General features: G+C 46.2%; 2 protein-coding genes across 6 annotated transcripts in view; both read right to left on the bottom strand.

Annotated features, from left to right (window-relative positions):
• The window catches only part of LOC125453304 (F-box/WD repeat-containing protein 7-like), a 201,481-nt gene extending 191,127 nt beyond the window's left edge, over positions 1-10,354 (bottom strand). Inside the window, exons 1-2 of the mRNA XM_048532682.2 lie at positions 9,985-10,354; positions 4,557-4,709 (exon numbers count right to left, since the gene is read on the bottom strand). Of these exons, the coding sequence (XP_048388639.1) occupies positions 4,557-4,709; positions 9,985-10,095 (264 nt within the window). The 5' untranslated portion in view covers positions 10,096-10,354. The remainder of the gene's footprint in view (positions 1-4,556; positions 4,710-9,984) is intronic.
• Positions 10,355-12,371: 2,017 nt separating this feature from the next.
• The window catches only part of rrp8 (ribosomal RNA processing 8), a 28,573-nt gene continuing 13,379 nt past the window's right edge, over positions 12,372-27,565 (bottom strand). For 3 of the 5 annotated variants that reach the window (XM_048533454.2, XM_048533453.2, XM_048533452.2), the window contains exons 2-7: positions 24,318-24,463; positions 22,840-23,918; positions 18,193-18,322; positions 15,485-15,591; positions 14,941-15,037; positions 12,372-14,255 (exon numbers count right to left, since the gene is read on the bottom strand). In XM_048533454.2, the coding sequence (XP_048389411.1) occupies positions 14,139-14,255; positions 14,941-15,037; positions 15,485-15,591; positions 18,193-18,322; positions 22,840-23,918; positions 24,318-24,416 (1,629 nt within the window). In that variant the 5' untranslated portion in view covers positions 24,417-24,463 and the 3' untranslated portion in view covers positions 12,372-14,138. Of the gene's footprint in view, positions 14,294-14,940; positions 15,038-15,484; positions 15,592-18,192; positions 18,323-22,839; positions 23,919-24,317; positions 24,464-26,469; positions 26,765-27,565 lie in introns of those variants that run through there. The other 2 variants (XM_048533455.2, XM_048533456.2) reach the window with 2 other exon arrangements.

The following is a 27,565-nucleotide window of genomic DNA, read 5'->3' as shown; positions in this document are numbered from 1 at the left end:
GGTGGAACTGGTCTTTTCCCTCAACAACTTCTCCTTTGATTCCTCCCACTTCCTACAAAACAAAGGGGTGGCCACAGGCACCCACTCAGACCCGAACTATACTTGCCTCTTTGTAAGATTCGTAAAACAGCCCCTCTTCAACAACCATAACCGCTAAATCCCTCAGCTCTTTCTCTGTGATACTGATGACTATCAGTGCTGCCTTGTACTCTTGCAAGCTTGACTAGTACATCAACTTTGCCAACACCTTCCAGCGTGCCTTCAAACTCATCTGGACCATTTCTGACATCTCCCTCCCATCTCCATCGCCATCTCAGATAACCGACTCTCCACTGGCATCCACTTCAAACCCAAATGACTCCAACAATTACCTCAAATACACCTCCTCTCAGCTACCCTCCTGCCAAAATGCTATCCCATATTCAATTCCTCTATCGCAGCTCCCAGGGTGAAGCATTCTACTCTCGGACTTCCCAGATATCATCCTGCTTTCGGGACCATAGTTTCCTTTCATAGAACATAGACCATAGACCATTACAGCACAGTACAGGCCCTTCGGCCTTCAACATTGTGCCGACCTGTCATACCAATCTGAAGCCCATCTAACCCACACTATTCCACATACATCCATATGCTTGTCCAATCCTCTGTTATTAAGGATGTCCTCAACTGCATCTCCAACACTTCCCACACTTCTACCCTCAAATCCCTTTCAACCCAACAAGGATAGGGTCCCCTTAGTGCTCACATACCACCCCACAAACGTCTAAATACAAAGCATCATCCCCCTACATTTCCATTACCTACAATCAGACCCCACCACAAAAAAATATTATTTCCCACCCCACCCCAGTCCTCTTTCCACAGGGACCATTCAATCCACAATTCCCTCATCAGCTCCAGACTCCCAATGAGATGTTAATGGGTTAAGATCCCATGAATTTTTATGCTCCTTATCTCCTCATACAGGCGCATGTGAACACCATCTCAACTTCCTGCCTGAATCAGATTGGATATGAAACATATGCAGGGGTGTGAAACATCTGTAAACAGCAAAAGCATTAAGGTCAGTAATCTTTATGGCTCTACCCACACTGCTGCCTATGCCTGCTTCTGCTGAAATGGCCAGGTCAGCGACCTTTGATCAAGCCAGGCAGTTGTGACCACTTGAAATCGCATCCTGTTGTTATCATCCACATCGTGACGATCAAAGCTGTATCCTATTCTCAGATGTAGTACTTGTTTTACGTATCTGCCAATTCCAAGGCTTTACAAGTGGGGTCTGTCCCCTGTTTGGGGAGAATCGTTCACGATACTCAGCACTCTGTACAGCCATCCTCCACAGCTTGTACTTGCTTAATAATAAAGGATTGTGTTTTTGTAACCAGGTCAGTGTATTGCTCTTGCATCAAGTCCATGAGGGTCTCTGAAAAACTAACCTAAGACCAACCAACATCTTGACCATACGTGGTACTTTATCCTGCAAGTGCAGGAGGTGCTACATCTGCCCCTACACCTCCCCTCTCAACCCTGCCCAAGGTCCCAAACAATCCTTCCAAATCTGGCAAAAATTCACTTCGTCAAACCTCATCTATTGTATGTGTTGCTCCTGATGTGGTGTCCTCTATATCAGGGAAACCAAACGCAGACTCGGAGACCAGTTTCACTTCGCAACTACACTCAATCTACACACCGCACACACCAACCAACCCTACTCCCACTCTTCTGCTGACATGTCTATCCTTGGCCTGCTCCAGTGTCAGTGAGGCCAAACGTAAACTGGGGGAGCAACACTTCAGGTTTCACCTTGGGCGCTTACAGCGCAAAGACCTGAATATTGACTTCACCAACTTCAAAATCTATCCTCCCCAACGTGTCCATCTTCCCACTCATCCTTCTGCTCCACCCTTCCCACTGACCAACTTCAATAACCCCTAGCTACATCCCACCAGCCGTCACCCTAGCCCCTCCCCTCCCCAGTCCTGATGAAGGGTTTCGGCCCAAAACATTGACTTCTGACCGGCTGGGGTTTTCCAGCTCCACATTTATTAAACACTGCACCTGCCTTTAACTACGCTAAATGAACCTGCACGTGAACCTTAAGAGAATCCTCAACCAGAACTTCCATGTTCTTTTTGTGCTTCAGGTTTCCAAAGCCATTACCAATTTAGAAAGTAATCTGTGCCTCTAGTCTTCCTACTGAAGTGCTAAACCTTGTACTGTGCAATGTATTTCACTCTCCTCGACTGTCCAAGTCCTAAAGCAGCCTCCTTGTTTCCTGGACACTACTTGTCCCTCCCTATCTTTGTGTCATTGGCCAACTTAGCAACAATGCCCCCAGTTCCTTCACCCAGATCATTAACATTTCACGTTAATAGCTGTGACACCGACACTGATGCACGGGAACTACGCTGGTCATCAGCTCTCACCCTAAGAAAGAACCCTTTGATTTTGTACTATTGTTGTCACATGTGCTGAGATACAGTGAAAAGTATTGTTTTGTGTGCTGTCCAGAAAAATCATGCCTTACGTAAGTACATCAGGGTAATAGAACAGAATGCAGAATATAGTGTTACAGCCACAGGGAAGCTGCAGAGAAAGATCAACTTTAATATATCAGAGCACCATTCATAAGCCTGATAACAGTGGGGGGAAGGAAGTGTTCTTGAATCCGTTGGCACACATCTCCAAATTTTTGAATCATCTGCACAATGGAAGGGGTGAAGGAGTATAATCAGGGTTGGAAGGATGTTCAATGATATTGGTTGCTTTCCTGAGGCAGTGGCAAGCATGGACAGAGTCAATGGAAGGAAAGCTGGTTTCCGTGATGGACAGGGCTGTGTATACAGCTCTCTGCACTTGCTGTAGTCTTGGACAGAACAGTTGCCATACCAAGCTGTGGGACATTTGGATAGGATTCTATCTATGGTGTATCTCTTAAAAACTGGTAAGAGTGATTGGGGACATAGGGAGTTTCTTTAGCCCTCTGATGAAGTACAGACATGGGTAAGCTTTCTTGACCATAGCACTGACATAGATGGACCAGGACAGATAGTGACTTGAAGATCTTGACCACCTCCATCTCAGCATCATTGATTCAGACAGGGGTATGTCCTCCACTCTGTTTCCTTAACTTGATCATCAGCTCCCACGCTTTGTTGACATTGAGGGAGATTGGTGTCTTTACACCATGTCACGAAGCTCTCCGTCTTTTTCCTGTTCTCTGTCTCATCACTGTTTAAAGATCCGACCACAACAGTGGTGTCATAAAATTTGTAAATGGAGTTAGAGCCGAATTTAGTCACGCAGTCATATGTTTATAAGAAATACAGTATGGGGCTGAGTACAGAGCCTCGCAGGGTACCATGGTTGAAGATTATCGTGGAGGTGATTTATCCTTACTGATTGTAGTCTGCAGGTCAGGAAGTCACGGATCCAGTCGCTGAAAAGGGAGTAGCATCCTAGGTCTCAGTGTTTGGTTGGAATTACGGTGTTGAAGGCAGAGTTAAATGAGAGACTGACACGCACCCTTGTTATCCTAGGCCTGGGAGATGGCAATGGCTATGAACCTATTACCCTTCATCACTATTCTCTGCCTTCTGCCAGCTGATCCTCAACCAATTGTCTACTCTTATTTAGCTGCCTCCTGAGCAGCTCTCAAGGCCTTCTAGAAATCTAAACAGATTTTAGCCAGTGATTTTCCTATGTCTAACTGACTCATTCACTCTTCAAAGAATTCTAACCGATTTGTCAGGCATGACTACCCCTTGATGAAGCAGTACTGATTCAGCCCTATTTTACCATGCTCAACCACATACTTTGCAGTGTCATCTTTAATAATGGACCCTAAAATCTTACCAGCAACTGAGGTCAGGCCAACCAGCATGGGTTCCTGCTTTCTGACTCCCTTTCCTTCTTAAAACAAGGGTGTTACATTTACCACTTCCAGTCCTCTACAACCCTTCTTGTCTCCAGGGATTTATTTCTCAATAGAAAACAGGACTGCAACATCTACACAATGTAAATGAATTTAAAACGGTATTGTAGGGCAAGCAACGACGAACTTTTCAGAACATTTTAAAAGAGAGAGGGATGCAAAAACTTTTAAGGATTGAATTCTGGAAGCCATGGGAAAGACAGCTGGAGGCATGCCCCCCGCCGCCACCACCACCACCACTCCCCCCCCCCCCCCCCCCACCCCAGTGATACAGTTAAAATGATTGATTTCCAAAATAAAACGGGATTGGCGATCAAGACAGCTCTTGTAAGGTTGTATGACTGAAGGATTGGGAGGTTTATGCAGTTTTTCTTTAATATCAGAAAAAATATTGGTCCTGTAGCACAGGTATGAACCGAAAAAAAAAATCCATGCACTGCATCACAGCTTTGTAAGTTGCAACTGTGGTTTCATGAAGGCATGCTTCATACTAGTATTTCTCTCCTACTTACAGCACAGGGACAGAAATCTGAAATCCTGATACCAATGCCTATGGAACCAATGCTCCCCAACAACATTTGCCCTTGGTCGCCAAATTGGATTGCAGATGTTGACTTACACTATCGGAGCTGCTGGATAGGCCTTGCGTGCTGGTGTCTGTACTCGGCTTACTGGTATGGCACAACAGTAACTCACAGTTCCTTTCCAAAAGATGGCCCGTGATGCCTTTGATGTGCAGGAGATCATCCAGCGATGAGAAGCCTTTCAATTCCTAAATTATGGTTTGGATAGGAGTCCAATAAAAGAAAATCTCATGAGCAACAGCAACAGGACAGACAGTACAACATAACCAAACTGACAGAGAACAATCTTTCACACATAAGCCATGCTGAAGGAGGAGTCTCATTTTATCATTGCACATCATCTGCACACTGTTATTGTAAGTGTTCACCCTCTTTTATGACGCCATTATGTGTACACCAGTTCTGGTATCCAATATAACTGTTTCCTTGGCCTGGACAATATTACTGAGCAAGACTCAAATGTTTTCAGTGCATAAGCAAACTTTATCTCTTCCCCCACCCCCACATGAAACGGAACATCCTACTCCTGTTTTATTCACAGGCCTTGTGATACTTTATCAAACTGTTTTGTTAAAATGCACGTAAAAAAATCCACCACCCTTCAACAACCTTCTGTCAGTTCAAAAAAAACATGAATTTGATTCACCGAATACAATCTTACAAACCTGCTTTGATTCAGTTTCGTTCCCTCAATTTTGTCCAACACAAGGTTCTTTGAACCTCATTTCTAAACCTTCCCTGTCACTGATTTTAAACTATCTGGCCTATTGCTCGTAAGACTGTCATCATACCATTTCTTCAATAATGTGACATTCTCCAATCCCCCAGCATCTCAACTATAGTTAAGCAAGAGTGATTAAGGCAAGTCCTTCTGAAACTGCAAATCCAAATGCCCTCAGCAAACTGATCCAAGGCATCTGGACTAGACAACATATACATGCATAGACAAGATGTAACGGATAGCTGGCTATAGATTTTCAATCTATCTAATTTTACCAATGTCCACTTCCACTGAGCAACTTCCTCTGCCTCAGTAAACACCACAACAAAGCATTCAGATTTCAAGGTTTACCTTGTTTATATCACCTTCTATATTAAGCCGGGGGGGGGGAATAAATCGATCTTCCACAGACTGTAGGCCTCACTACCAATCAATATTTGTTGCCCATCCTTAATTGCTCTCAAAACTCACGGCAATGGACCTAGATCTGTACATCGGCCAGACCTGGTCAGGATGGCGGATTTCCTTCTGATGGAATTTGTAAAATTAAAATAAAAGCACCTACTAGCTCAAAGCCATTTATGTCAGGGCCTGGCCAATTGTCAAATTTTAATCCGTCAGGGTCATAGACATGTACAGCATGGAAACAAACCCTTGGGTCCAACTAGTCCATGCTGACCAGATATTCTAAATTAAATCAGATCCCATTTGCCTTTTGAATGTTGTAATTGTACCAGCCTCCACCACTTCCTCTGGCAGCTCATTCCATGCACATACCACCCTCTGCATGAAAATGTTGCCCCTTAGGTCCCTATTAAATCTTTCCCCACTCACCTTAAACCTATGCCCTCTAGTTTTGGAGACCGGTGCCCGGGGGAAAAGACCTTGGCTGCTCTTCCGATCCAAGCCCCTCACGATTTTATAAACCTCTGTAAGATCACCCCTCAGCCTCCAACACCCCAGGGAAAATAGCCCCAGCCTATTCAGCCTCTCCAATCTTCAAGCCCTCCAATCATGATCATATCATTTTAAGTTTTTTTCTAAAGACTTTCAAGTTTAACAATGTTTCCAATAGCAGGGGCATCAGAATTGAACAGTTTTCCATAAGTGGCCTAATCAATGTCCTGCTCAACCACAACGTGACTTTCCAACTCCTTTACTCAATGCACTGACCAATAAAGGCACACACACCAAACAACTTCTTCACTATCCTGTCTATGTGCGATTCCACTTTCAAGGAACGATGAACCTCCACTCCAAGGTCTCTTTATTTGGCAACAACCCCCAGGACCTTACCATTAAGTGCACACATAAGTTCTTTGAGGTGACCAAACAGGTAGATGAGAGTAAACCGGTTGATGTGGTGTACATGGATTTCAGCAAGGCATTCGATAAGGTTCCCCACAGTAGGCTATTGTACAAAATGCGGAGGAATGGGATTGTGGGAGATATAGCAGTTTGGATTGGAAATTGGCTTGCTGAAAGAAGACAGAGGGTGGTGGTTGATGGGAAATGTTCATCCTGGAGACCAGTTACTAGTGGTGTACCGCAAGGGTCGGTGTTGGGTCCACTGCTGTTTGTCATTTTTATAAATGACCTGGATGAGAGCGTAGAAGGAAGGGTTAGTAAATTTGCAGACGACACTAAGGTCGGTGGAGTTGTGGATAGTGACGAAGGATGCTGTAGGTTGCAGAGAGACATAGATAAGCTGCAGAGCTGGGCTGACAGGTGGCAAATGGAGTTTAATGCGGACAAGTGTGAGGTGATGCACTTTGGTAGGAGTAACCAGAAGGCAAAGTACTGGGCTAATGGTAAGATTCTTAGTAGTGTAGATGAGCAGAGAGATCTCGGTGTCCATGTACACAGATCCTTGAAAGTTGCCACCCAGGTTGATAGGGCTGTTAGGAAGGCATACAGTGTTTTAGCTTTTATTAATAGAGGGATCGAGTTCCAGAACCAAGAGGTTATGCTGCAGCTGTACAAAACTCTGGTGCGGCCGCACTTGGAGTATTGTGTACAGTTTTGGTCACCGCATTTTCAGAAGGATGTGGAAGCTTTGGAAAGGGTGCAGAGGAGATTTCCTAGGATGTTGCCTGGTATGGAGGAAAGGTCTTACAAGGAAAGGCTGAGGGACTTGAGGCTGTTTTCATTAGAGAGAAGAAGGTTGAGAGATGACTTAATTGAAACATATAAAATAATCAGAGGGTTAGATAGGATGGATAGAGAGAGCCTTTTTCCTAGGATGGTGACGGCGAGCATGCGGGGGCATAGCTTTAAATTGAGGGGTGAAAGATATAGGACAGATGTCAGAGGTAGTTTCTTTACTCAGAGAGTAGTGAAGGAATGGAACGCCTTGCCTGCAATGGTAGTAGATTCGCCAACTTTAGGTACATTTAAGTCGACATTGGATAAGGATATGGACGTACACGGAATAGTGTAGGTTAGATGGGCTTCAGATCGGTATGACAGGTCAGCACAACATCGAGGGCCGAAGGGCCTGTACTGTGCTGTAATGTTCTATGTTCTATCCTACTCTGATTTACCTTTCCAAAATGCAGCACCTCTCATTTATCTAAATTAAACTCCATTGCTGCTCCTTGGACCATTAGCCCATCTGATCAAGGTCCTGTGTACTCTCAGGTAACATTCTTTGCTGTGTACTACAGCACCAATTTTGGTGTCATCTGTAAACTTACCAACCATACCTCCTATTTTCATACCCAGCATGGACCCAGCACTAATCCTGTGGCACACCACTGGTAACAGACCTCCAGTCTGAAAAGCAATCCTCCAACACCACCTCCGTCTCCTACCTTTGAGCCAGTTCTGTATCCAAATGGCTAGTTCGCCCTGTATTTCATGTGAAATAACCTTGCTAACCATTTTATCATGCAGGTGTCAAATGAAGATTAATAAAGAAAAGTGTGAGGTGATTCACTTTGGAAGGAGTAACAGGAATACAGAGTGCTGGACTAATCGTAGGATTCTTGGTAGTGTGGATGAGCAGAGAGATCTTGGTGTCCTTGAGCATGGATCCCTGAAAGTTAACAACCCTATCAACCTGGGTGGCAAGGCGTACAGTGTGTTAGGTTTTATTGGTAGAGGGATTGACTTTCAGAGCCATGAGGTCAAGTTGCAGCTGGGGTGTGGCCGCACTTGGTGTATTGTGTACAGTTCTGGTCACCACATTATAGGAAGGATGTGGAAGTATTGGAAAGGGTGCAGAGGAGATTTACTAGGATGTTGCCTGGTATGGAGGGAAGGTCTTACGAGGAAAGGCCGAGGGACTTGAGGCTGTTTGCGTTAGAGAGAACAAGGGTAAAAGGTGACTTAATAGAGACATACAAGATTATCAGGGGATTAGATAGGGTGGACAGTGAGAGCTTTTTTCCTTGGATGGTGATGGTTAGCAAGAGGGGACATAGCTTTAAGTTGAGGGGTAATAGATATAGGACAGATGTCGGAGGTAGGTTCTTTACATAGAGAGTAATAAGGGCGTGGAATGCCGTGCCTGCAACAGTAGTAGGCTCGCTAACTTTAAGGGCATTTAAATGGTCATTGGCTAAACATATGGATGATAATGGAATAAGCATATGGATGTACATGGAATAGTGTAGGTTAGATGGACTTGAGATCCGTATGACAGGTCGGCACAACAGAGGGCCGAAGGGCCTGTACTGTGCTGTAATGTTCTATGTTCTATAGTGTAGGTTAGATGGGCTTCAGAGGTGGGTGCAACAGAGGGCCGAAGGGCCTGTACTGCGCTGGAACGTTCTATGTGCTATGAAGTCCATACAGACCACCACTCTCCATCATGAATATTCTTTGTCACGTCCCCAAAAAAACTTAAGTTAGTGAGACACGATTTCCCATGTACAAAGACACATTGACCGTCCCTAAGCAGCCCTAGCCTTTCCAAGCACCTGCTCCTCCAAATCCCCTCCAATTCTCTCCCTAATTCAACTTTTGTCCTTAACACATTTGTAGAATTCTTTTCATTCACCTTAATTCTATTTACCAAAGCTACCTCAGGTCTTCTTTTTGCCCTCTTAATTTCCACTGAGTATACTCCTCCTAACCTTATGCTTGTCATCATTTTGGCAGTGACTTGTTGATTACACCTTAACTTCACCCCATTCACAATTATTTCTAGGATGTTATTTGCACCTTCTACAATGATTCCTGCTCAACACATAATCAACACGTTTCCTTTTTTTAAAAATTATTAGTTCCCTCAACTACCACTCCCCTTTAGTCATTCTTAATATCTAGCACTTGCTAATTTTCTCAGACTATAAACTACTCTCGATTTTTAAAAATCATTTTCTTGCTATTTTTGAGTACAAGATTACGACCTGCATTAATCTTCTAGAAAGGTTTTGTTTTCGTTTGATACCACAACCTTTTATTATTTCACCACGATGGTAGTGGTCTTCCTCTGGAATCCCTCTCAATGAGAAGTATCTGAGTGAGATCAGACTGGATCACTGTTTCTATAAACACATACAGTCGATTGAACGGCCTGTTATTGGAGTAACATTTCTTTTTACTAATTTCAAGGCTACATCAATCTCACACCTTTCAGTCCTCGCCCTCTAATCTCCCTAGTCACCACAACAGCCATGCTCTCCCGTACCCACTCTTGTTTCTCCCCTCCATCCCAGGCACCCTCACTCCCCCCCGCCCCGCCACACACACACACACACTCTAACCCACCCGCCAGCACTCTCCTTTCTCCTCACCTCTCGCCTCCTAACGATAGCTCTCGCCCTCTTCCTCCCGATCCCGAACAGCGCCGTCTCCAGTTCCTCGGCGCTTGCTCGGTTCACATCGACTTTCTCGGGCGACTCCATGGAGTTAGGCCGCGAGGCCTCCACCTTTCGCTGATTACGAGACCGGTTGGCGTGAGACAGGGAACGGACCGGAGGCGATTCGGGGAAATGCCAGGTTTTGCGGCCTGCCGCAAGGTCCGAGCAGGTGGTTTGGGGATTAGGAAAAGAGACTCCGTCTCCCCCAACACTCCCCAGGGATTTTCACCCAAAACTTTCCGGAGGAAAAGCGGCGCCAGAAACCGGCAGAAAAACAAACGGGAAACCCGCCACTTCCGCTGGCGGCCGGTCAGCACCCCTACAGCCATTGGCTAAGATCGATGTCAATCATTCACTCCCTAATCTGATTAGTTCCGGTGACCACACGCTCGGAGCGCTCAAGGACCAATCATTATCCGAACACTACATTCCCTGCCTACGCTCCCACGCATGTGAATGGTCAAGGCGACGGCCACTCAGAACATCCCGCTGTCTCATTGGCCGGTACGGTCGCCTTTCAATATTACCCCCGCCCATCTTCTCGCTTCCTCCACCGATCAGATTGACCCCAAATTTCGATTCGCTCAGAGAAACGCCCGTCAAAACTGCACATTACTGATTGGTTCTTGTCCATTGCGCTCAGCCTCCAAACATCGTGTTTGTTTCTTTTCTTTATTTGATGGCTTGGAGTTAAAGACAGTGACACGAACCGCTACCGGATACAGCTTTCATTGTTTTATTGTAGGGCAGACTATAATGGCCGCCCCGACGGCGCCAATGCCCAACGTTCTATTGATTAGCATACATGGCAATCATCCATACCGGGCACCCATTGGGTACCGAGCGTAGCGGATCACTACTGCGGACGCGAAACGGCACGTGGTCACTGGGAGCGGCAGGGGTGCAGACAGCGCGCGCGCACAAACGGCATGACTGCCGGTGCTGCACATGTGCGTTTAATGCAGCCTGCTCTTGCCCGTGTGCATGGACATTGCTAATTGGCAAAAACAATGGGTCCTGGAATTAGGTTCCCAAAATAGGAGGGTAGGAAAATATTTTAAATCAAATCATTCCTTATCTGTATTTAACAGCATCCACCTACCTCGGTCCCCTTTCTTTACACACACTTCTCTCCCCCCACCACAAAACAAAATCTCTACCTAAACGAAATACCATGGATGTCGAAGATCTGAAACAAAAACATGAATTTCTGGAGAAACGCAGCAGCACTAACAGAATCTTTCATAGAATCCCTATTTATAGAAACATTCCCTTCAACCCAACAAATCCACACCAACTCTGCTAGAAGCACCCCACCCAGACTCACCCTTGTGTCCTATCCCTGTAACCCCACATTTCCCACAGCTAATCCACCTAATTTACACATCCCTAAGCACTGGGAAATTTAGCACAGCTAATCCACGTAAATTGCCCATCTTTGGACTGTGGGAGGAAGTTAAAACATTAAGCAGAAAACCATGTCAACTTATGGAGAAGTGCAAACTCCATACAGTCACCCTAAGTAGTAATTGAACCCAGGTCATTGGCACATTGAACCACTGCACCACCCTGTTGATCTTTGGAGACAGAACAGAGCGGGAACAATTTCAGATTTCCCTTGTCTTTTGTCTCTTCCATCTTCCTCTGGCAGTTCATTCCCTATATGCACCACCATCTACATGAAAACGTTGCCCCTCAGGTCCTTTTCATCTTTCCCCTCATCTTAAAACTACAGCTTCTAGCTTTGGACTCTACCACCTTAGGCAAAAGCTCTTCGTTAGTCAGCCTATCAATGCCCTTCATGATTTTATAAACCTCCATTAGGTCACCCCTCAGCCTCTGACACTCCAGAGAAAGAAGCCCCAACCTCTTCAGCATCCCTCTATGGCTCAAACCTTCCAAACCTGACAATATCCACATAACCCTTTTCTACACCCTCCTCAAGTTTAACAACATTCTTCATACAGAAGGAAGACAGAATTGTATGCAGTATTCTAAAAGTAGCCTAACCAATGTACAGTACAGCTTTAACATGACTAGTAATCCAGAATCCCAGGCTAATGCTCTGGGGCCAAGCGTCAAATAACAAGCCAGCCTGAAACCATTGCTGATTGTCATGAAAATTTGTTGTCCTTACCTGGGCTGGCCAAAAAATTACTCCAGCGTCCCAGCAATGTGGGTGATTCTCAAACCCCCTCTGAAATAATCTAACTCACCACTCTGTTGAAAGAATAAACCAAAGGAATTGATGGAAACTACTGAGAGCTTCAGGACAGCAAAAAAAAAGGGTCGACTGAGACTAGAGGAATAATAGTTTTAAATAATGGAAAATGAGAATATGATATTAAAAAATACAACAGCTACGAACATCCAGAATAAAAAAGAGAAAGACCCACAAAAACTCAGGTCTAGCAATATCTGCGGAGAGAGAAATAGTGAGTGCTTAATACAAAGATATGTTAATTTTTTCTCTACTGATGATTGATGATCTGCTAAGATTACACAGTACTTTCTCTTCTATTACAGATTTCTAGCTTTCACAGTACTCAGCTTTTAAGAAAAATCAGACAATACACTAAACAGAACAAACAGACATTCGTGATAACAAAGTGTTAAGCTGGATGAACACAGCAGGCCAAGCAACATCTAAGGAGCAACAGACATTCGTGGCTAGTTTGTTTAACATCTGTGGAGAAGAGAATTTTAAAGCTTTGAAGCCATGATGAGGAGGTGCCAGTGTTGGACTGAGATGAACCAAGTCAAAAATCACATGACATCAGGTTATAGTCCAACAGATTTGTTTGATGACACAAGCTTTTGGAGTCTCACTCCTTCTTCAAGTGTCAGTGTCACCTGTGTAATACCTGGAAGGACTAGATTGTCACATGATCACGTGGTGGATTTTCAAAGAGTCAGAGGTGTAACAAAATAAAAATCTGATGCAGGAAATCTGAAACAAAAGTAAAAATTGCTGGTACAACTCAGCCTGGCAGTATCTGTGGGAAGAAAGCATAGCTAACTTCTTGATTCCAGTGATACTTCATCAAATCAACAAACTCAAAGAGTCAGTAGTGAATTCATTATCAGGCCGTAAGAGCAGGAAGGTTGTACCAAGCTGTACAGGACTTTGGCGACTCTACAGCTGGAGTTCTATGTGCATTTCTGGATGCGACTGCACTGGAGTGGGTGCAGAGGAGACTTGCCAGGATGTCGAGGACACAATACTTCAGGAGAGGCTGAATAGGCTTGGGTTGGTTTCTTAGCAGGAGGAGGCCCAAGAGGGAACCCAGAAGAGATGCATAAGATTACGAAAGGCATGGGCAGGCTGGATAGAAATCAGCCATTCCTCTTGGTCATCAAAAACAAGAGCAGCACATTTTTAAAGTGAATGGCAAGAGGTTGAGGGGACTTGTGGAAAGTCTTTTTCCAGCAAGAAGGTGGTGAATGTCCAGCATGCAGTGCCTGGGAGGGTAGCTGTGGCAGGAAGATCCATAATGTTTAGAAGTAATTGGAAAAGCATGTGAAGTGTCATGCCACTCAAGGCTATGGGCCAAGTGCAGTATTCAAGTAGTTTTATCAGTACAAACTCAATGGGCCAAAAGGCCTCTTTTGTACAATGCAATTCCATGAACTGTGAAAGTCAAGAGCCTTTGCTTAGTTTTACAGCAGGGTCTGCTGGAAGCAATTTAGAGTGATGTTGTAGATATATTACCAAGTCCTTCTCAGCCACTCTTGTTTATTTAGACTTTTGATGAACCATCATCAATTTTTATACAAAAATACAAAAGTCAAAATCTACAAATTACTCAGAAGTAGAAAACCTTAATTTGCACAGTTCCAGTCAACTGCAGTAGTCCAAAAGCATACACACCTGCAGATCAATCACTGCTCTGTACGCACAGCCCAAACATCTGCTTCTCCATGAGGCATCACAAATTTCTTGTGAATCAGCCCATTTGAAAAACACAGCAAAATAATACTGGATGTTTTCTTTTCAGCAGTTCTGTTTACACACAGTTACATCAGTCTGTAAGTAAACACCTTCCCTCTTATTACCATTAGAAACCTCTGTTCTCATCATTCACCATTCACATTGCTTCTGTAGTATATTCGTAATCTCCAGAGGATCTCAGCGTCTTTTGTAAAGGCAAGGCTTTAGTTGTAGACGAGGAAGTTTCCCTTTCTCCACAGGAGACCCACTCTTCCTGAAGTCAAACAGATAAAAGTAGCTGTTCTCCGTGTCCTGTGAGAACAAACAAACAAATGCCACACAATACAACAAAGTTCCCAGGGCAGGGTCAGGCCCTCTCCAAGAACTCCAGAGAGAGATCATCCCCAAGCTAGACCAGCTCTCCCTCCCCTGGGTCACCCCTGCAGACTCGAGCACAGACTAGTACCACAACCAACACCCCCACCAACCCCATCCCCAACCACCCCCTGTCGAGACACTCCCCGTCCCCCCAACTGGATTCAGAAACTCAACCCATTCCAAGAACTGCTCCCTCCTGGACAGCATACATGCCCCCCATCCCCAGAAACCACATGCGGGGAGTCACAGGAAAAAAAACTGGAACACACTCAGATTCGCCCTTGCAACCTTTCTCTTCCCACATCCCTGAAATAACTCAACAGAGACTGGTATCACATCACCAAGTCACCCTTTATTTACATGGGGAGAGTCCTTGTCACTGATCTAGGTCCGTCAGATGTAGCTCTCAGAGTGAGAAGGTCCGACAGTCCTGTTTATATCTATCTGTCAGGGTTCCCCGATTGGACCAGATTAATAGCCCCAATCAGGAAACTCGTATTCTATGGCGGTGTAGCTGGCTGACCTCGTTACAATCACTACAATCCCCAATTGGTCAAACGAAGCGTAGTTTTAAATTATACCTTTGAAATCAGCTTAAAGCCTAGAGATCCCAGGACACTGGTGAATCTCCGGACATCTTCAAATCTGCTGGCCACTTCAGCAATCTTCAGGATCCCCCTGGTCAAACAGAGAAATCCAAAAATGGGTAACACACCAACAGTGACCCTGTCATACTGGCCCCAGAGTTATTTTCACAACCAGCTCTTCATTTTCCTCCCACCACACAGGAAATCCATGTCCACTCTCCCACACCTGCCTCCACCCTCACCTTGCCAGCCTCACCACTCTTCCTCCCCTCCTGCTGTCGTCTCTTCAGGTTACCAGTGTCAAATGAGTTAAACAGCTGAAGCCCACGCTTCAGATCTCCTGTATTCCAAATAAAAGCATTTTCTAACTTGCGTCCAGCATTCAAAAGCAGATCAAAAAAGGCGCTACAGAAATTAAGATCTTTAGGAAGCATACATCAGAGGTGTGCAGAATTTGAGAGATTGATTGGAAAAATGCAGTGGAGTTGAAAGGACCTGTGCCAGTGTGGTGAGTGACAGAGGGAATCACTGGGCTTACCCCTGTCGAAGGACACGATTGGCCTCTGTCAGGAAATCCAGAAGGTTAGTACCCATCAGTGCAAGACAGAAGACAACGATATCGACCGATTCATCAGGCAAAGGCACCTAAAGCACCAAAAGCAGGTTCAGTTTCTTTAACGTCATAGAATAGCACCATCCAATTCACTATGTATATCAAAGAAAAGCCCAGTTAGTCTCTACTGTTTGCAGAATCTTGCAATCTTTTCCCTTCAAATGTGTTGTTTTCATTAACAGTATATGTCGCTGATAAGACAAGCATTTATTGCTCATCCCTAACTATCTCAAGAAGAGGTGGCGAACACGTTCCTATGAATCCAAAGTGGCTTGCTACTCTTGTTCTTAGAACACTGAGCCAAACAGCTTAGCCACTAGTGAAGCAAAACTGAAGACTGATGAAGAAACGGCAAGCATCAAATCTGATCAGAATGCGGAATGCAAAAAGGCTGAATTCAAGGCACTCTATCCTAATGTACATGGTTGAAGATTTGAATACACAAATTGAGGTAACGGAGGTATAATTTAGTTGTCATAAGTGAAACAATTAGCAAATGCATATCCAATAAATTCTACATCTAGGAGATACAAACAAAAAGGAAAAGGAACTCGGCTAACACTTCTTATGCAGTACATCAGTACATGACTGAGAGATGATCTTAGATTCAAGAATCAAGGTGGAGAATTAGTTTGGGTGGAGTTAAGAAACAGCAATTGAAAATATACATTGGTGCGAGTTGTTTATAGAACACCAAATGCAGTAATGTTGGACACACTGTGAAACCAGAGATATATGTTGCCTGGATAAGAATAATGGACTCCCTTAAATGTCTTCCTTTGTTCCTCTACCATTTTTCCTGCTCAATACCTTTCCCAGTCCACATCAACCAAGTCCGCACTCATTCCCAAACAATTATCTTTATTAAAGTCCAGCACAGTTGTTTCCAGCCCCAGTATCTCACTCTCAAACTGATTCTATCACGTTATGGTCATTATTGCTCTGAGATCGTTTATAAAACCAGGTTTATTGCATGCTACCAGATCCCTCATTGGACGCAGATACTGATTTGGAAACTGTCCTGAATACACTCTACAAATTCTACCTCTTTGTTACCTTCGCTAATTTAATTTTCCCAAACTACATGAAGTTTAAATTCACCCCATAATTAATGAACTAGCCAATTCAGCCAGTAACAAGGAAGGCAAATGGAATATTGGCCTGAATTTCAAAGTAAATAGAGTATAGAAACAGGGAGGTTTTGCTAAAATTACACAAGGTATGAGTCAGACTACAGCAAGAATACTGTTAATAGTTTTGGACCCCTTAATTAAGGATAAATATAATGGCACTGGACACAATCCAGATAAGGTTGATACGAGGTACGAAGGGACTATCTTATGAGGACAGATTAAATAGGGCCTGTACTCTCAGGAATTTAGAAGAATGAAATGTGGCTTTACTGAAGCATAAAAAATTTCTTATAGTTATCATCATAGAATGCCTACAGTGTGGAAACAGGCCCTTCAGCCCAACAAGTCCACACTGACCCTCAGAGCATCCCACTCAGACCCATGCCCCATAAGCCACTTAACCTGAACACTACGGGCAATTTGTTTGGGTCAATCCACCTAACCTGCACATCTTTGGACTGTGGGAGGAAACTGGAGCACCTGGAGGAAACCCACGCAGACACAGGGAGAATGTGCAAACTCCACACAGACAGTCACCCGAGGGTAGAATCGAACCTGGGTGACTGGCGCTGTGTGGCAGCAGTGCTGGCCACTTAACCACCGTGCCATCCTTCCAAGGGGACTTGACATGGTAAAGGCAAAAAAAGGTTGTCTCCCACGTGGGAGAGTCCAGGACAAGAGGGCATCACTTCACAGTAAGGGGTCAGCCATCTAAAACAGAGATGAGGAGCAATTTCAACTCTCAGAGGGGAGTGAATCTGTGGAATTCTTTGTCACAGAGGGCAGTGGAGGCTGGGTCATTAAGCATACTCAAGGCTGAGGTAGAGTGTTTTTTTAATCAGTAAGTGAATCAAAGGTCATAGGGAGAAAGCAGGAAATTGGAGTTGAGGATCAGATCAGCCATGATCTACTGAATTCGATGGGCTGAGTGGCATCTACTACTTTGTAGAATGTTCTGATAGTAATAAAGCAGGCAGAGGAAAAAAAAACAGATCATGAGATGGGGAATCAAGTCGAAATTGGGACTAAGAGAGAGAGGGCAAATCAAGCAGAAAGCAGGGTCAAAAGTCAGAGAGACCAGGAGCGAGGAACAGGAAATTATGAGAGAACTCGTGACCAAGGAGGAGACAGCAGGGAGGAAAAGCGGGAGAGAGCCAGACAGACATACACTGAGGGGTGGAAGGAGAGGGAATCAAGGAGAACTGGAAACTAGTGAGAAAGAGGGAATCAGACAGAAACTAGGCCAGCACAGGAGGAAAAGCAGGGAGAAACTGAACAAGAGAGGTTGCAGCATCAGTGACAAACTTGGACTGAGGGAGAATCAGAGCCAAACGATAGCAGGGATATAGCGTTACAGATTAGGGGAGAAACATCTGGGGAGCCTGGCCTAACTATTCCCAGAGATATGACAGAATGTTCCTCGGGAAATTCCATGTCGGATCAGGGAGGTGACTGGGGACTGAAGCTCTGGTGCGTAGAGTTAGGTTCATCAATACTTACATTCGCCATGTCACATACAGTCACATGTTCATTGAGTGCCACCAAATCAAATGAGTGAACCTTGTTGCTCACACTCCGGGCAATCTTACAGTCACCACAGCCAAAATCAGCGATGACAGCAGTGGATGGTCTGTGGGAGTAGGAAAGAGAGTTTAGAGGCCAGCTGGAAAAAGTTGGTTGTTCTGCAGAAGGGGGTGGTGTATGGTATAAACAATAAAGTGCAGATAGAGCCCAAGGAGAGAGATGAACAGTTGGACAGACAAAGGAGTAGAAACCAGTCAGCCTAGGAGAATGAATAGCTGCAAATGGAGAGTATTAGTGGCTGACAATGGGTTTTGTGTCCTGACAGACCATGTGATAATAAGGCCTGGTGTTTGGGGGTTGGGGTAAGGACATGGGAGAAGGTCCCTCAAGCCCCAAAACTGTCAAATTCGATATTGAATCCAGAAGGCTACAGAGTTCCCAGGTGGAAAATGAGGTGCTGTTCTTCCAGCATCTTAGGAGCTCCTAAGACACTGCTTAGCCTGCTGTGTTTATCCAGCCCCACACTTTATTATCTTGGATTCTTCAGCATCTGCAGTTCTCATTATCTCTTATTGCCGTTCTTCCAGCTTGTGCTGAGCTTCATTGGAGCACTGCAACAAGCCCGAGGCAGATGTCAGCCAGGGAACACGGTGGTGTTAAACTGGCAGGCAGCTGGAAGCTCACAGTCATTTTTGCGGTCAGAGCATATGTGTTCTGCAAAGCAGTCCCCCAGTCTCTGCTCCCCCAGTGTAGAGGAGACCACATTGTGAGCAGTGAATGCAGTAGACCAGATTGTGTGAAGTGTAGGTAAAGTGCTGCTTCACCTAGGTGGTGTGTTTGGGCCTTCGGAAATTGAGGAAGTAAATGGGCAGGTATTACACCTTCGGTGGTTACAAGAGAAGGTACCGTAGGACTGTTCGCAGCAGAGTTGGGAGTGAAGGAGAAGTGGACCAGGGTATCCCAGGGGGAACAGTCATTGCTGAAGGCTGTCAAGGGAGTGAGGGAAATATACATCTGTGGTGACATTCAGCTGGGGGTGGCAGCAATGGCTGATCATGATCTTCTGGATGTGTTTGCTGGTGGGATGACAGCTGAGAACAAGGGGAACCCTATCGCTATTATGGGATTGAAGAGAAGGGGTGAGGGCTGAAGTATGGGAGATGGGTCGGATCCGGCTGAGGGCCCTGTCAAACACGGTGCTGAGGAATCCTTGGTTGAGGAAGGTCAACATTTCGAAGGCTGCCTTGTCAAAGTTGGCATCATCTGAACAGAGGCTATGGAGACAAAGGAACTCGGAGAATGGAAGAGAGGAAGTAGGATGTTAGGATGTATAGTCAAGATAACTCTGGGAATCGGGTGTCCTATCAGGATGGTCTCAGTGTGCTCTGTTTCTTCCTGAACAAAACGCCTGAACTGTCTTCATCCACCCTCCTCTGCCTGGCTGAGCCCGACCTCACCCTGAACAACTTTTCTTCCAAATCTTCTCACTTTCTTCAGCTCACCGAGGTGGTCTTGGGTAACTGCAAGGATCCCAGTTACGCCTCTCTCTTTATGGGGTACATGGAACATTCCTTCTTTCAATCCTATTCCAGCTCCCACCCACAAATCTTTCTCCAGTATATTGTTGATGTCATCGATCCAATCCCTCTCCCTTTGGGAAAAAATCCATTTCACTTCCAATGTCCACCCCAATCTCACTTTCACCTGGTCCATCTCTGACTCCTCACTTCGCTTTGTCAACATCTGTTTCCATTTCCGGGGATAGACTAGCCACCAATATCCATTACAAACTCATCGATTCCCACAGTTATTTTGACAATACATCCTCACATTCTGCTTCCTGTAAGGATTCTAATCAATCCTCCCAGTTCCTCTGATATCTTTTCTGATGATGCCAACTTCAACAAGGGAGCCTCTGAAATGTCAGCTTTCCTCAGCCAAGGACAGGACCCTCAACTGGATTTGACCCACCTCCCACATTTCAGCACTCATCCCCCTCTTCCCTCCTACAACAGTGACAGGGCTCCCCTTGTCCTCACCTACCATTCCACCAGCAACCACATCCAGCAGATGATTTTCAACCATTTCCGCAAGCTCCAGCAGGATGCCACCACCAGACACATATTCACCTCCCCTCCCTTGTCAGCCTTCAGCAAGGACCATTCTCTCCTGGACACCTCGATTCACTTGTCTTCACTCCCAACATCATCCCCAACATCCCCAAGGCACCTTCCACTGTGACTACAGAAGGTGTAACACCTGCCCGTTTACTTCCTCTCTTCTCAATATCGAAGGGCCCATACACAGCTTCCAGGTGAAGTGGCACTTTACCTGCACTTCACTCAATCTAGCCTACTACATTCGCTGCTTACAATGGTCTCTACATTGCGGAAATGAAACATAGACTCAGTGACTACTTCACAGAACACCTACTTTATGTCCGCCAAACAATGGACCCAAAGCTTCCAGTTGCCTGCCACTTCAACACACCACCGCGTTCCCTCACCAACATTTGTGTCTCAAGCTTGCTGCAGTGTTCCAGTGAAGATCAGCAAAAGCCGGAAGAGCAGCAACTTATTTTCCACGTGGGAACTCTACAGCCCACTAGACTCAATATCAAGTTCAACAATCTTTGGGTTGAAGGTACCGTCTCTCATGTCCTTACCCCAAACCCCACTTACCAGGCCTTGTTATTACAGAGTCATGGATCAGAGATGGACAACATGGAAACAGACCTTTCAGTCAAACTCATCCATGTTGACCAGATATCACAAATAGATCGACTCCCATTTGCCAGCATTTGGCCCATATCTCTTTAAACTCTTCCAAATCATATATCCATCCAGATGCCATAAGACATAGGAGCAGAAATTAGGCCATTCTGTTCATCAAGTCTGCTCCGCCATTCAATCATGGCTGATAAGTTTCTCAACATCATACTCCTGTTTTCTCCCCATAACCCTTGATCCCCTTGGCAACTGCTTTGAAAGAATCATTTTAAATGCTGTAATTGTATCAGCCCCTCTCACTTCCTCTGACAGCTCATTCTATACACACACACACCACCCTCTGTGTGAAAAAGGTGTCCCTCAGGTCCCGTTTAAATCTTTTCCCCCCCCTCACCTGAAACTCTCTCCTTCTGGACTCTGCCACCCTGGGGAAAAGACCTTGTCTATTTACCCTACCCATGCCCCTTGATTTTATAAACCACTTATTACGTCACCCCTCCGCCTCCAACTCTCCAGGAAAAATAGCCCCAGCCTATTCAGCCTCTCCCTATAGCTCAAACCCTCCAACCCTAGCAATATCCTTGTAAATCTTTTCCAAATCCTCCTTTCTATAGGAGGGAGACCAGAACTGCATGCAGTATTCTAATAGTAACCTAACCAATGTCCAGTACAAATTGGCCTCCCAACTCCTATACTCAAAGCAATGACCAATAAAGGTAAGCGTACCAAATTCGTTCTTCACTATCTTATCTCCCTACAACTTTACTTTCAAAGAACTATGAACCTACACTCCAAGGCCTCTTTGTTCAGCAACACTCCCATTAAGTGTACGTCCTGCTCTGACCTGCCTTTCCAAAATGCAGCGCCTCACATTCACCTACATTGAACTCCATATGCCACTCCTTGACCCATTGGCTCATGTGATCAAAATCCCATTGTACTTTGAAGTAACCTTCTTCTATTACACACCACCCACTGTTAGCACTAATAATCCCCATTCATTGTCCTAGGCTGACTGTAATCCACTGCATTGTCTGTCCAACTGTTGTCTCTCCTTCGGGTCTAATATCCAGCATGTACTCCTCGTACCCTTCCCCCATCCTATCTTCTGCATAAAAACCGACATTTTCCTAACTGCCAGCAGTTCTGAAGAAGGATCTCTGGACTTGAAATGTTAACAGTGATAATGGGAACTGCAGATGCTGGAGAATCCAAGATAACAAAGTGTGGAGCTGGAATGGAGTTCCCTCTCCCCATCCCCCTCTCTGATGAGGGGTCTGGGCCCGAAATGTCAGCTTTAGTGCTCCTGAGATGCTGCTTGACCTGCTGTGTTCATCCAGCTCCACACTTTGTTATCTTGAAATGTTAACTCATTTTTCTCCACAGATGCAGCCAGACCTGCTAAGTTTTTCCAGCAATTGCTTTTTTTAGTTTCCCATTTCTGGTATCCGCAGTTGTTTTTTTTTACTTTTGTACAGAGGCTTGGCCAATCAGTTGGTTCAGGGCTACACTATGGAGGGGACCTTTCAGGTGCTCACTATCTCACATCTCTACCTCTCCTGTCCCTTGTCCCCCTTGGGTTTGGAAGGTGCCGTCAAAGAAAATGTCCCACTCTGGCCTTTTGTCATCTCCAACATTTTATCTTTCTCTTGCACAACATCTTCCTGCTCCACTCCAACACTTTACCCTTCTCCTCAGCATCGACCTCTCCCACTCCAGTCGTGTCCCATTAGGCACAGCATTGTTTTTAAAAATTCATTCACAAGATATGGCTGTCGCTGGCTGGGCCAGCATTTATTATCCATCCCTACTTGTCCTTGAGATGGTGGTGGTGAGCTACTGCTAGGCTCCTACTATCACCAGGCTTCTACCCCCTTGCTGTGCCCAGCTGTACCTGTTTCGGATGTACTGAATGATCCTATCAACCGGGTTTTCTGGCCAGCGCTCCACTTGTGCCGTGAAGCCTCGATGATAAAGCTGGAAGGTAGCAAGGTCCTGACCGAAGAGCTTCATGGCGTCGGCACTGCTCGAGGTGTACAGCTGCTCGTTGATGTAACGGAAACGGGCTGACTTCAGGCGCTCTTCCATCTTGTTTCTCAAAGCTGCTGAGCGGTTCGAGGTTAGGCTGGGGGGCCCTGATTTAGTGCCATTTACTCCCACAGGAAGTGCCAAGTCTCTGGCCAGAGGACTGGGACTGCCTGAGATACAGTCCCTTTGCTGTTCACACATTCTTTTCCTCCTCTTCGACAAAGTCTCGCAGTTCTGGTTATGATTTCTTGTTCTCTTGTTGAGGTTGGATATTTTTTCATTGTTAGTCTCAGAGACTGATCTCTCTGCTGAATCAGTCCCTTTTTGACGACTTCTTCTTCCTTTCTTTTGTTTTATTTTAGTTTTGTGTCTGTCTGTGATATTTGTGCCTTTATCTTGCTTAGGTTCTGATTTTTTCAAAATCCTTTCACATTCAGCCTTCACCTTCATTTGTTCTCCATTCTCTGCAGACGATGTGACCATGGACCGGAACTTGTTTTTGTTCCGATGTTTGTTTTTCATTTTGTTCTTCCACTGTTGGCGGGTGAGTGTTACCTGTCTTGCCTTTCTTCCCAGCTCACCTGCCTTTAGCACCTCTGAACATGGAGCTACGCTTCTATTGCCCTGCTCTGCACTGCCACCTCGTACATATCCACTCTCCTTGTGTCCCATCCTACTGCTCTGGTTTTCATTTCCTGTGACAGTTTGTGCAAATGGTGATTTTGAAGGAGCATTATTTCGTTTCTTCACATCTTTTTCACTCTCCTCCTTTCCCCGCTCTCTCTTCCTTTTCCTCTTGTTTCTCGCCCCAGCTTTCTTTGCTGTTCCATACTCAGGCTTGGACTGTGTTGCCTCTGGATTCTGATCAGGGGCTCCTGCTGCAGAAAGGGTCTGGAGTGTTTGCAGAAGCTTGTGTTTCTTCTTTCCACTAGGTGACTGTACATTCTAAAAGAAGAAAGAGTTTGCGTCAGCATTTCCCCTCCTTAACATGCCATTTCTTAGCAAGTAGATGATCCAGATCTATTTCAACAGGGATATGGGAAAGGCTGGAAAAGAAAAGATAAAGGTTCATGCAATCTACCATCTAACACCCCCGGCAGCGGCATGGCAGAATAATGGAGCATTGCTCCATATCCTCAGAGCATTAGTCTGAAATAACCACTAAACCACCAGCTCCCAAATGTATGGGATTGAGACCTGTCTGTGACAGTGCTTGTTAACAGATGATCAGGTACAGGTTGCTTATCTGAAACATTAATTGTTTCTCTCCACTGATAATGTGTGAGTGTTTCTAACATTTTAACAAAGGCTATTGTAGGAAAGGATCATCAACGTGGCACTTACCAGGTTGCTACTGCAGTGTGGAGACTCTGTCCTGTGAAAGAGCGCTTTATTCAGGGCCCTGGCTTCCATATCATCATTCCAATCCTCCTCGTCAAACATCACTCAGCTGGTGCAGAGCAAGGACTGTCAGCACAAGTGCCAAAACACTGTGGGGACAAAACAAGCACCATGACATTAATGCACACCACTGACCCCACCTATACATCCAGAGAGCAGGGTTAGAACTCCAGCCACGCCCAGAGCACCCCAAGTCTCACCCTGCAGGCTAATCCCCAACCCCAACACAAATCCCAACTTCTGAAGAAGACGAAAGAACTGCGAATGCTGGAAATCAGAACAAAAACAGAATTTGCTGGAGAGGATCAAACTAATGTTTCGGGTTAAGTGACCCATCTTCAAAATGTTCTGAAGAAGGGTCACTGGGCTCAAAATTTTAACTGTTCTCTCCCACAAATGCTACCAGACCTGCTGAGTTTCTCCAGAAATTTCTGCTTTCATTTCTAAACTTCTAAACCCAGGTTCCTCATCAAACAATCCCCTCACCACACTCTTCACCCACCCATCCTTGCCCCTCAGACCCAGTCTGCCTGATCCCCCTCCCTCATTCTCCCTCTTCACCCCCCGACCCTCACACTCTCCCCACACACACCGCCATCATACAGTCCCTCTCCCTCACTCCCCCCAGACACCTCTCCATCATAATCTCCCTCTCCCTTTTCCCTCACTCCTCCTACCCCCCACACTTCTGCATCATACTCTCCCTTTTCCCTTTTCCCTCACTCCTCCTCCTCCCCCCACCAGTTAGGTTCGTTTTTCGGAGACCCTCACAGACTGATGCAATAGCAAGACACTGGCCTGGCTACAAAAACACAAGCCTTTATTATTAAACAAATACGAGCTGTGGAGGATCACTGTACGCAACCCGGCACAGAGTGCTGAGTTCCGAAAGCGATTCTCCCCAAACAGCGGGCAGTCCCGCTTTTTATATTCTATTTTGGCTGATACATAAAACAATTACTACATTTGGAACATAAAGGAACAGAATACAGCATTGATCGTTCACAAAGTGACCGATAATGACAGGATGTGATTTCAAGTCGCCGCAGTTACAGAAAGGGATTTCAAGTCGCTGAAGTGTCTGGCTTGAATAAAGGTCGCTGACTTGGCCACTTCAGTAGAAACAGAAATTTCACCCCTTTACAGAATTACAGATGTCTCACACCTTTACAAACGTTTCCCACCCAATCCTATTAGGGCTGGAAGTTTAAGACAGTTTGCACATACCCCTGTGAGAGAAGATAAGGAGCATAAAAATTAATGGGATGTTATCCTTTTATCATTCCATGATAACCTATATCGGGGCCGAGAACAAAGTTACTAGTCTGTCGGCAATAATTCTGCAACAGGAGTTCAAGCGTACCATAAATGCACAACAGTTATGACAATCATTAAGATAAACAACCCATGCAGTAGGTATGAGCCCCAAGAACCACCCAGAAGCCATCCCAACCATCCTTCTCCAGGTCGGGGTTCCTCTCTGAACTGGTCCAACTGTCCCTATATGGTTTGGATGGCCGGGGTAATACCACAGGATTCATCGGTAACATGGGTAATGCATTTGTCCCCTATGATCGTACATAATCCTCCGTGTTGAGCCAGCTGATAGTCCACCGCATACTGGGTTTGCGGACCACAGAGCCGGATAACACTCGACTTATTCTGCCAATGCCAACGTTGCGCTATTTCCCAGGGCAGTGAATCCACATATAATGTAGCTTTCGTTTTTAGCAGACACCACCCCTGAGAAGCCTCCCAAGCTGACAGTTCCCAGGAAGCTGCATCCCAAGGGAGAGCTCAAGGTGACCAGATCCTGCCACTCAGCGCAAAACTCCTTGCTTATGCAGCGTGTGACAATTCGTCGTTGAGTATGTGCTCACTGGGGACAAGGGACCATGAGAGGCCCAATGGTCCCAACAGCAAACAACACCGGCAAAATTGGAGTAGCAGTAGAAAAGGTCCCGTTCAGAAGAAAAACTAATCCCTTCTTAGCACGGTAGCAGGTAACGGATTTACACACTATCTTGTAACTATTCCAGGAGGATTGACTCTTAATGGCTGGAAGTCCGAGGAGTGAAACGGAAACATCCCATACCCTGTTTCTACATGGGTGCCGTTACAACTTCCATAAGTCCACTGTACGCCCAAAGTCACAATCACCAGTTTTGATTCCAAACGGGGCAGTTCAACAGTCACCCTTTAGCTGTGCAAGTTCTTTTGACACACCGATGGGGCCAAGCAGCATCATGGACATAGTTAGTGATGTTTACTAAAGTTCCAGTACCATCAAAACAAAGCGGATAGCTGTTCAGCTTTGTACAGTTGTTCCCTCCCTTCCCAGGCTTAGGTTTAGTACCTGTACAATTGGAGGGGCCATTAAGCACCAATTCTATGCATTTACCCTGCACACCCCTCTTCCAGGTTCCTCCCTCCCCTTGGCAAAGCCTAACATAATAATCTACTTCATAGAGTTGGTGAGGGTTCCATTCTGGTGTAGGATATCATCCCACCACGACTCCGTTTCTACCCCGACCACCACGCCTCTCCCCCCTCCCGACCACCACGCCTCTCCCCACACCCTCCCCCACCCCACCCTCACACCATCCCCTGTCCCTCACAACCTCCCCCACCCCACCCTCACACCATCCCCCGTCCCTCCGTCCCTCGCGCCATCCCCCGTCCCTCGCGCCATCCCCCGTCCCTCGCGCCATCCCCCGTCCCTCGCGCCATCCCCCGTCCCTCGCGCCATCCCCCGTCCTCCTCCCTCGCGCCATCCCCCGTCCCTCGCGCCATCCCCCGTCCCTCGCGCCCTCCCCCGTCCCTCGCTCCCTCCCCCGTCCCTCGCTCCCTCCCCCGTCCCTCGCTCCCTCCCCCGTCCCTCGCGCCCTCCCCCGTCCCTCGCGCCCTCCCCCGTCCCTCGCGCCCTCCCCCGTCCCTCCCTCCCTCCCCCGTCCCTCCCTCCCTCGCCCGTCCCTCACGCCATCCCCCGTCCCTCACGCCATCCCCCGTCCCTCCCTCCCTCACGCCATCCCCCGTCCCTCCCTCCCGCCATCCCCCGTCCCTCCCTCCCTCACGCCATCCCCCGTCCCTCCCTCCCTCACGCCATCCCCCGTCCCTCCCTCCCTCACGCCATCCCCCGTCCCTCCCTCCCTCACGCCATCCCCCGTCCCTCCCTCCCTCACGCCATCCCC

Source organism: Stegostoma tigrinum, chromosome 6, assembly GCF_030684315.1.
Source record: "Stegostoma tigrinum isolate sSteTig4 chromosome 6, sSteTig4.hap1, whole genome shotgun sequence".
Taxonomy (NCBI): Eukaryota; Metazoa; Chordata; class Chondrichthyes; order Orectolobiformes; family Stegostomatidae; genus Stegostoma; species Stegostoma tigrinum.
Note: the sequence above shows the minus strand (reverse complement) of the source record. Positions and strands in the feature narration are given on the sequence as shown.